Below are 11,020 nucleotides of genomic sequence, written 5' to 3' on the forward strand. Positions count from 1 at the left end.
CTACCTTCTTTCCTTTCTTTTCAACCTTCTTCCCTCCCTCTCTCTTTCTGACAGGAATCCTAGAACTAAAAAGTTCCTCACATATCACTCAGTAATCTCTTGTTTGTAGCTTGGATATAGTTTCCCAGAGAAGTGAAGCCCAGGTTCACACATGAAGTTACTGGTTAGACCCAAGGACAAGAACCAAGATCTTTAGTTAACCCAAATCCCACTTTTTGCTACATCATTCTCTCTCCTGTTGCACCATGTCAGTCTCCAAATCCCCAGACATTTTGATGTCTGCATTATAAATTGACTTCCATTTTAATTCCATTCCTTTTTAAAGCTGACAATTCTCTGGCTCAAATTGCTCTATTTAAAACTGTATCACTGATAATGAAAAAAATATAGTAAATGCTGACTCCTAAGGATTCAATTCTAAGAGGAAGGAGAGTGGAAATTCCCAGAACAACTGGGATATTTTTATTTCACCCATAGAAAATAAATCTTTAAAAGGACTACTCTTTGGATTTAATAGCTTTTCTTCCAGCAATTTAATATTTTAGGTCCGAAAGTGAAGAGTAAAATAGAAATAGTCAACTTTTAAAAATATATCTATTTCACTATCAAAGATAATGATCTTCAAAGGGGAAAGAGAAGAATCAACATTGTCTGTATGAAATTAAAGGCCAGAAAGGTGAGGAAAAAATAGAGCACAGCTATTTGCTTTCAATGAATCTAAGTTGACAGGTTTGCTGAATGCATCCTCAGACACTGAACAAACTTGTAGAAATAATTATGATATCATTAATATTTGAGAACTTCAGAAAAAAATATGAAAATGGTCAAAAAAAGAGGCAGGGATGGTTAATTTCTGAAACAGATAAGTGAACTTGAGATTGATTTCTGATAAAATTTAATACAGTGAAGAAAATTTACAAGTACATAAAAGTATAAAGAAAATAATAATTAAAAATTTGTAATTCTATCACACAGAGTTAATTGTTAAAGTATTGGTTTGTTCATATATATATGTTCATATACATACCTATGTTATTTTTATATATTTGTGTATATATACTATGTTGATGTATATATACATATGTTTATGTTTATGTATATGCATACACATAAATATACCTGTGTTATTGTTTGTATTAAAATTTAAGGTTCAGATTTCAATTTGTGTTTTTTTAATTCTCACCCAAGGATATTTTTTACATTGATTTTTACAGAGTTGAAGGGAAGGAGGGATGGGGGAGGGGGGTAGAGAGAGAGAGAAACATCAATGTGTCTGTCACCTTGATTGGTTACCTCCCACATACACCCCGACCAGGGCTAGGGAGCAAACGTGCAACCCAGATATGTGCCCTTGACCAGGAATCGAATCTGAGACTCTGGTAGGCTGGCCAACACTCTAATCACTGAGCAACACCGGCCAGGACCAGATTTCAGTTTTAATAATATGACAGACTAAATATTCAAAATGGAGAATATTGTAGAAAAATTTTATATTCCAGCATATTGATATGCAATAATATATATTTAACTATTTCCTAAGTATTTCTTAACATTTATGTAGAATGTATTGTCAGAAAAATGCTGTATGAGTACTTAGGAAAGGAACAATGAAATCCTGCATGCTTTTACCAAAAAGTCATGCTAAACATGCCAAATTTTAAAAATAAGATTCCTAGGTGATAAGTCAAGATAATAGCAGATAGTATGTATTGATTTCAGAAGGGTCTTAAGGACACAATTTACACATTCAGACTAAATAATTAATTAAGTAAGGCAGAATTAAGGGCTTATGTGTGTCTAATTCTCCATGTGTAGCCTCAGAGTCTGGCAGGGCCTAATATCTATAATAATAAAAGCATAATATGCTAATTAGACCGGACAGCCGAACGACCTTCTGGACTTCATTCCAGACGTCCTTCCAGATGAAGCCACTGTGGCGGGGCTGAGGCAGAGGTGGTTGGGGTGATCAGGCAGGCAGGCAGTGTGGTTAGGGGTGATTAGACAGGCAGGCGAGCAGTTAGGGGTGATCAGGCAGGCAGGCAGAGTAATAGGGGTGATCAGGCAGGCAGGCAGAGTGGTTAGGGGCGATCAGGCAGGCAGGTGAGTGGTTAGAGGTGATCAGGCAGGCAGGCAGAGTGGTTAGGGGCGATCAGGCAGGCAGGTGAGTGGTTAGAGGTGATCAGGCAGGCAGGCGAGCAGTTAGGGGTGGTCAGGCAGGCAGGCAAGTGGTTAGGGGTGATCAGGCAGGCAGGCAGATGAGCAGTAGGAGCCAGCAGTCCCGGATTATGAGAGGGATGTCATACTGCCAGTTTAGGCCCGATCCCAATCCCTGTGGGATTGGACCTAAGCCAGCAATTGGACATCCCACAAGGGGTCCCCGATTACGAGAAGGTGCAGGCCGAGCTGAGGGACCCTCCTCCCCCGTTCACAAATTTTGTGCACTGGGCCTCTAGTATACTATAAATTCTCAATGAATGAGTGAATGTATCTGAATTTGTAGAGATGTTAAATAAGCAATCAAAACAAGGCAAATTAACAGCTTTCTGGGTAAAGTCTAGCTCTGCTAATTAATAGCTACGTGACCTTGGCAAGTCTATTAATCTCTTTAAGTCTCATTTTTCTCCTCTGTAGATCAGGAGTAATAATAGAATGTAACTCATGTGGGTTTTGTGATGATTATGTGGCACTTGATAAGAGTTTGCTAAGTGTGAATGGTAGCAGGTAGCAGTACTACTTAGTAACAGTAGTAGTAATGATAACTTATCAATTACCGAGAAGTATGCACTTAGCCCTGCCTGCTTCATCATTTTTATTATTGACCTGAATGAAGTCCTAAGTGTTGTGCTCATTAAATCTGCATCATATTACAGTGAATATTTTAAAAATTATAATGTTAGAAGATTTGATAGGTGGGAAGAATAAGCCAGACTAAGAATATGGCATTTAGTAGGAATAGGAATGGATGAGTTTAAATTCTAATTCATCCAACAATAACACAGATAGTTACTGGTTGAAGGCTATAGTAAAAGATGAAAAGTCATGGTCCCAGTTTTTTGGAAGCTTTCCATCCAGAGAAGAGACAGAAAAAGCTGACAACTGCAGTTTGTCGGATTATGGCTATAACACACTTACCAGTATATCCACAATTCAATGGGGGAGATGTGAGTAGGACTTTACCCAGTGAATCTGGGAAAGGGGTAAGAGATAGAGGTGATTGGGCATTCTAAGCCTTGAGAGTCAGTAGTGAAGCACAGTGGATTATAAAGTTTAAGATAGGATGACCAGAGAGAAAGAAGTCAGATCACCAAGGACTTTCATTTAGATTTTATTCTGTGTAAGTAGAGGGTATGGCAGGCCAGGTTAAATGGCAATTCATGCACTAAAGACCTGAGGTTTCAAATAAGTATTTAATAGAAATAAGGAATCCATGTTAAAAGAAACATAAACTAGTCACCCTAAGTCTAAAGTATTGCCTTTAATTCTGGAAAAACAGAAGCATTTCAAAAGAGAGAGAATAGTGGAGTGAAGGGTGTTGAAGCAATGTCATGGAAACAAGTAACACTAATGCTGTTACCTCTGAGTGTTTATATTGTCCTGTCATATTGGCGTATGTGATCTTCATGTGAAAGTTATTTAAAGGATGAAATGGGGTACATTTAACCTAGAAAAGAGAAAACTTGAGGGAACATTATAATCAGCCTCAAGTATTGGAAAGGCTGCTATATGAAAGGAGGATTGGATTTGTTCTAAATTGCTCCAAATGGCAAAACTAGAACTGACGGGTAGAGATTTTGATTAAACATAAATAGGAAATTTAAAAATAAAGCATGGCAATTCAGAAATAGAATGGACTTCCTCATGTGGTAATGAGTTCTCCATCAGCAGAAGAGTACAAGGAGGCTAGGAAAACCACTTGTTGCAAGGTCAAGTGGAGAGACTGTAGTATACAGACTTTCCCCCGCCTTTCAGTTTGAAGGTAGTAGGATTTCCAAGGAGTATTGATCCTTCTGGAGGATCAAGTGGCTAACTGACAGAAAGTTTGAAGAAGGTGAGGGAAGGAATCCCCCAAACTTACGGTGGAAGTTGAGGAAGAGAGAGAGAGTGGTGGTGGAAGCACCATATATTTAAAGTTTCTGAATTGATTGATTGTGTTTAACCTGTTAAGAAGCCCTTGGGAAAGATGCTTTTAAATTTAATAGACAAAATTCAAATTTAAACTCATAAAAACAAAACAAAAAGCTCCCAGTGCATCATCCCAGTAGATTACATTTTATGACTTAAGAACAATATGCCATCTTAACACTTAATTACATGCCAAGAATATGTGAAGTAGGATATTGAAATAAAGATCTCCAGCTTATCGATCCCACATCTCCCTTACAGAGAGTAACACTTACAGTATCTGCTTCTTTTCCATCAATCATCTGCAGATCATTCAAAGACCACTTCTTTGTTACTTCATATTTTTCATCTAAACCTATTCTGTAGTGTTTCACCATAATTATTTTTACTTCTTCATTTTTGGTCACTGTGGGACAGAAAAACACTTAGTTTACATAAACTCTTCGAAGATAAGTTATTCATCATCATACTTTTCAATGTTTATGTATCCCTTTTTCTTACAATGAGCTTGAACCTACATTGTATCTGTACCCCATTTATGAACCCTGATGTATCTGAACCTTCACAAGTATGCCCCCAGATTTGCCCTATGTGTTAACTTCATTTTTGCTACAATTGTGGTTACATACTGCACAATAATATCTGTCATATAGAACACTGGGCTGTGTGCTTTCAACTATGAGTTTTGTGGTGGGGAATGGGGTTCAACTCAGGGCAGGAAATAAGAGGCTTAGCGTTGGCTTATGGTCAGTGCCAAAGTGTTTACCAGAACAACTTGGAATTTTAATTTATGACAATATAAGTAAGTGAAGTCAGGAAAGTGAACAGTTCTGCTCACAAAGCAACACAGTGTTAAAGAGTGACCATGCAAATACTACTGTGTATGCTTTCTTTTAAAGTCACTGTAAAATTTTTTAAAAATTTATTGATTTGAGAGAGGGAGAACGGGAGGGAGGGAGGGGGAGAGAGAGAGAGAGAGAGGCATTGATTTGTTGTTCTACTTATTTATGCATTCATTGGTTGATTCTTGTATGTGCCCTGATTGGGGATGAAACCCGTAACTTTGTCATATGGGGGCCACACTGTAACCAACTGAGCTACCTAGCCAGGGCCAAAAGGTGCTCTGAATTTTTTTATATAGAAATGCTTGCATCACAGCTACTGTAGACCTAGTTGAGATTTTTAATCCTCTGTAGTGCATCCCTAAAATTCTAGTATTCAAAATGTGTCACTGAGACCAAAAGTTTCAGTAGTATGCTTTGAAAAGTGTGGCAAAACCATTGCTAATTTTATGTGAACAAAATTAGGAAATGATTTCCTGGCCTTAGAATCATTGTCTTTGGTCTCATGTGAACACATCAGAAGAATCCACATTTAATGTTAGCAATCCTGAATTGAAAATTATTGATGAGTTAATAAAGGAGTATTTATTGGATACAACTATTATAGATGCCACAGAGGGTAGTATGAGACATGGCCTCTGTCCTCTAGAAATTTATGGTTTTGTTGGGGAGGCAAAACTAACAAACAAGAGTTACATAAATTATATATATTATAAAGGTGTATAGAGCTGGCAAATACAAATATCTTAAACTTTCTTTCAAGATGGATGACATCACTTAGAACATTGTAAGCTGGCTTTGTCTTCTAAGAGTGAAACCAGATCTGTCTTTAGGGAAGACTCTTTTGGTTCTAGAAAGTTCTACTTTAGCATGCCCTCCTAGTTTAGAATGTACAAGACATTATATTATAATATAATCATAGTGATAGATAAGTGATGTGGAGCAGACTGTGTGCTCAACAGGAGTTCTGAGAAGGGAGAGACTTGGAATAGTTAAGGTAGGCATTATGAAAAAAATACCATTTGAGTTAGAGCTTAAAAATTAGTTCAGTTTGGAAAGGTGGGGATAATACTGAAGGCATTTCTAGGTGAAGGTAGCAGGAGAAAATGAATAGAAAATAGAAATGGAATTGCACCAGGAAGAATTAGAGAAAGTGAATGATATAGATTGGCTGATGTTAGGATGTGGTGGGCAATCAGATTAACTAGGTTAGGAAGGTTGTGTAATGTTTTGAAAGACTCCGGATCTGAAAAGTGACAGGAACCACTGTAGACTTGTGGTGTCTGACTCATGCTCTGGGAGGAGGGATGGGTGGCTGGCCTGGACAGTGAGGGCTCCAGAACCAGGGCTGGGGAAGGAGTAATTGTCCTCTGAAGGTGCAGGTATACTGCTGCTAAGGCAACCAGTTGAGCTTAAAGTTGATGATGGGGCTCAGTCCCCCGGAGAGATGAGTCTGAGAAGGTTGACAAATCTAAGAAGAGGAAGCTATGCCAGGTGTTCAGTGAAAGTTGAGCAGGAGACTAATACAATGGTGTCCTGTTAAAGGAGCAGTTTTCTGGAAGCAGTGATACACAGGATACAATGAAGAGGAAAAGAGAGTAGAACTAGAGGTCCCTGGAAGAGGCAGTGCGATTCAATGGACTCTGACATTAGATATTCTGGATGCAGATCATGACATCACTTCTTACAGTGTGGTCTGAGTAAATTACTTAATCTCTAGAAAGATTAAAGCTCAGTTTTCTTAGGTAGAAAGTAGATATTAGAAACCCATCCTATATAATAAAAGCCCAGTGACCGAACAGCAGAATGACTGGAACGACCAGAACAACTGCAGCCCCTCGCCCTGGCCAGCCCTGCCCCTGATCAGCCCCCAACAGAGCGGGCCGACTGGACCCCACCAGCACATGAATTTGTGCACCGGGCCTCTAGTAGGGTATAAAGATAAAGGATCAAGTATGCAAATGACTTAGGGTAGTACCTGCTTTATAGTAATTGTTCAAGTGTTTCATTTTGTTTCTTTTAAGAGACTATTGTAACATAGGCATAGGATCTGGGCTATGAAAATAGAAGTGGTAAATCCAGGTAAGATTTCAAATGAGGCATTGATGACAATTAATGGAAATCAAAACAGGAAGGTATGGAAGTGAACTGGTTGAGTGGAATAGCCATCTACTTCAGAAGAGAAGGAGATGGAAGCTTATAATTTAAGAATGGAGATACGGACTTGAGATTTTTTCGGTGTGGACAGGTTTGCAAGACAAGGTGTGTAGGAAAAAGAGCAGAGGAAAGAGGTGAGAGAGTGGAGAAGAAAAACATGCCAGCAGAGTGGTCTAAGAAGGAGCCAGCGGAAAAGAGACAAGCCTAACAGTGCAATGCTATGGAAATTGAGAGATTGGGAATTTCAAAGATTTGGAGGTAATCCTGTGAAGTCACTTCGTTGGGTAAAGCCAGAGTTCAGCCCAGGCACTGCATCTGACTTGGGGAGCATCATTGATTTCCTCCCTAAGGGCAGTTTCTCTGGAACAGCGAAGGCAGAAGACAGCTAGAGTAGAGTAAAAAAAGAAATAAGAAGAGACTAAAGGTTGTGATTTAGATAACATGTTCTAAGAGTTTGGAAGTGGAGGGATTGCATATTTAAGAGACAAAGGCAGTGATGGAGGGCCATGTCCTAGAGGGGACCTAGAACAGAAGATCTTAACCAGGAGTTAAGAAATAGCTCAGAATTCTGAAACTGTGTGCAAAAGATGGTGGGTTCCTGCCCATGTACATGTCTCCAGCCCTAAAAAAGGTCTGTTTGGAGACAAACAAGGCAGTTGTGTCTGTCCAGACAAAGGCTCTATCTCAGAACCAAAGGACAATGTTCTTGTTCTGCCTGCTGTCTCACTCACTATTTAGGGGGTAGGAGAGGGTAGGGATGGAAGGACATAACAGGACACTGTATGAAAATGTAATTTGAAGAAAATTCCACTGCCTCATCTACATGTTATAATAACCAGCTAATTGATCATAGACCCACTGATTCATTAATTTGATAAATGTTTGAATGCGTTTTTGAATAAAGCCCTGTGCTAAACACTAAAATAATGAATTCCCATAAGGCACAATTCCTGAGATTACAGGGGTCGGGGGCTTCATGAAAAAAATACATGATCTCATAACTTTGTAAATTGCATAAATGTCTAACCACTATGCTGTACACCTGAAACTAATATAAAATTTTTTTTAAAACTTGAATCGGGCCAGTGGATTAGTTGATAGTAATGGGTCAGTGTTAATTTCCTGATTGTGATGGTTGTATTGTGATTGTGTAGGACAGTGATTTTCAACTGGTGTGTCATAGGAATTTTTAAAACATATAACACCTGACTATTTAATCAGGGACATTGACCTCTTTTCTTTTAGATTGCCAAATAAATAAAAGGACAGCAGCCATCAAAACAATAGCCATTCAATGTGAATGAATCAAAATTATACCTTTTTTTGTGCAGGATCAAAAAAATATAATCTGTTTTTTGGTGTGCCACTGAATTTTAGTAATTAGTTTATGTGTGCCATGAGAAGAAAAAGGTTGGAAATTGCTGATGTAGGAGAGCGCCCTTGCCTGTTATTGCAATAATATATTAAAGTTTTAGTGTGGGCACTGGGGCATCATGTTGGCAATTTACTCTCAACTGTTTCAAGAAGAAAGTTATTTGTACAACTATCATCATTGCAACTCTTTAGTAAGTTTGGGATTATTTCAAAATAAAAAGAAAAAATTATGTTTAAAAAAATAAAACATGATCACAGTGCTGGGAGTGAGGCAAGGACAGGAGAAGGGTCGTCTTCACCCCTCTGGTGATCGGGGAGAGCTTCTTGAAGGAGGTCATCTGAGTTGCAAAGGGCAGGGGGAGTTACAACGACGAAAGGGTAAAGGACGTTCTGGAACAGCATGTATACAAAAGCTGAAATACTTGACACTTTTTAGTAATTACAGGTATTTGGTATTGCTGGATTGAAGTGTGAGGGTGACTAGGTGGTATGAAGAAGGATAGGAGGGAGGAAGTTAGTGTAGAATGCTAGGTGGAGGAGTTCAAATGTTATCCTGAAAGCGATGTGTTTGTGGGGATTTATGGGGAGGGTTGTCACTAAAGGATTTTAAGTGAATAGATAGGAAGAGCTTTAAATTTTAGGAAGTTTTGGGGTTTTTTTTGGCAATTCTATAAAGGATTGGTTGGAAGGAGAGAATGGAGAAAGAGATGTTAAGAAGGTAGGATCTACCAGTTAACAAGTTTTCTTACACTTAATGGTCACTGTCCCCCTAACACCAAACTAAGAAAATTAGAAGATGCTTTAAGTGTTAAGCTTTTGGTACAATGATGCAGCACAGAGACAGTCCAGCCTCCTTAATTTGGCAAAATATCCTCCTCTGGAGCCAACGAGGCTCCAAGATTGTCCTTAGCCAAGAGTCAAAGAAGTCTACGCATGCTGGACTGGACCCAACCCCTAATTCCCACACTTGAGCTGTGCTGCCAGCCAAAATTAAATGGCCATATCCACATTAATGGAGTGGGAAAGTGGAAACTTATCACATTGTCTTAAAACAGAAATGTGTTTATATAGTCAAAATGCTAGAGAGTTGGTTTCAGGAACATCAGAGGTGACATTGAATAATTATTATTTAGTGAGTAATATCTATAGACTGAGGGGAATTCAGAATGAACCCGCTCCAGTTTTAATATTTTAGTTAGCATTTTCAGAATTATAATTTTAAATTATGTCCCCCATATATTTTCATTTTTAATTTCAAAATAAACATTATCATTAATAACTGCCTCTATTTTCCTGTTAAAATAGCCACTGTTATTTATGAAGCTAAATGGAAAGAAGATAGGCCAATTGAACAAGTGGAATTTGTCAGAACAGAGGAAAAAGTAGCTCATGAGGAAGCTGCACAGCAACACTTTAAATAAACAAATGGCTTATTTTACAACCCTAGTGTTATATAATTGCTTCCATCACTGAAATTAAATAATAAGGAAGAGCTACCATGAGTTATCAAAGCAGCTTCATTGAAAATGTTTCAATGTATTGATGATGTCTTAGGGTCATTGAGGATGCTATTATTGATTTCATCAAAAAAGTAATTTTCACATAATATTTTTTCTAGAAATATTTTAAAAAATCAATTTTGGGACTACACTGGGTACTACAGATTGAATGTGGGTGTCCCCCGTCGCCAGATTCATATGCTGACACCCCAAACCCCAAGGTGATAGTGTTAGGAGGTGAGGCCTTTGGAAGGTGATTAAGTCATGAGGGCCAAGCCCTCTTAAATGGCATTAGCGCACTTATAAGAAGATGTGAGATCATGCAAGGCTACAGGAAGAGGATGACTGACTGTCTATAGGAAGTGAGGCCTCACCAGACAGGGAATCTGCCAATGCCATGATCTTGGGCTTTCCAGCCTGCAGACTGGGAGAAATCACTGTTTCTATGAGCCACCCAGTCTCTAGTATTTTGTTTCTTTTTCTTCTTAACTTATTCTTTTAAAAATACCCTTATTGTACTATTCTTATTGTAAACTAGAGGCCTGATGCACGAAATTCGTGCAAGAGTAGGCCTTCCTTCCCCCAGCTGCCAGCACCGGCTTCCCTCTGGCACCCGGGACTCGGGATTCCCTCGCAGCCCTAGCTTCATCCGGAAGGACGTCCGGTCTAATTAGCATATTACGCTTTTATTATTATAGATGATTTGACAAAACTGTTAGATTCTCTGGTTCCCAGAGAAGTAGTCCTGTTCCGGCATCAAAATGTAATATGTGTGGGGAATTTATGCATACTGTTTTCATAATTCTAGCAAATGCTATTTATTTTCAAGTTAATGTATACAAATGGGAAATGTCTTTCTAAATATATAAGAATACTTAAAAATAGTCTATCATGTTTGTTTTCCCCACTTTATATGGGTATAATTTTATTTATAAAATATATAATTTAATTTATAATTTCTTCATTGTATATTAAATATATGTACTTATGTATGTTTACAGTATATTTTATTTTTATTATAAATAT

At 38.2% G+C, this 11,020-nt stretch overlaps 1 protein-coding gene across 2 annotated transcripts in view; it reads right to left on the reverse strand.

Annotated features, from left to right (window-relative positions):
• The window catches only part of LOC102439656 (exocyst complex component 1-like), a 16,512-nt gene that overhangs the window by 2,087 nt on the left and 3,405 nt on the right, over positions 1–11,020 (reverse strand). For both annotated transcript variants that reach the window (XM_006093949.3, XM_023758255.1), the window contains exon 2: positions 4,398–4,528. In XM_006093949.3, the coding sequence (XP_006094011.1) occupies positions 4,398–4,528 (131 nt within the window). The remainder of the gene's footprint in view (positions 1–4,397; positions 4,529–11,020) is intronic.

The sequence above is a fragment of the Myotis lucifugus genome, unplaced genomic scaffold (genome assembly GCF_000147115.1).
Source record: "Myotis lucifugus unplaced genomic scaffold, Myoluc2.0 scaffold_127, whole genome shotgun sequence".
NCBI classification, from domain to species: domain Eukaryota; kingdom Metazoa; phylum Chordata; class Mammalia; order Chiroptera; family Vespertilionidae; genus Myotis; species Myotis lucifugus.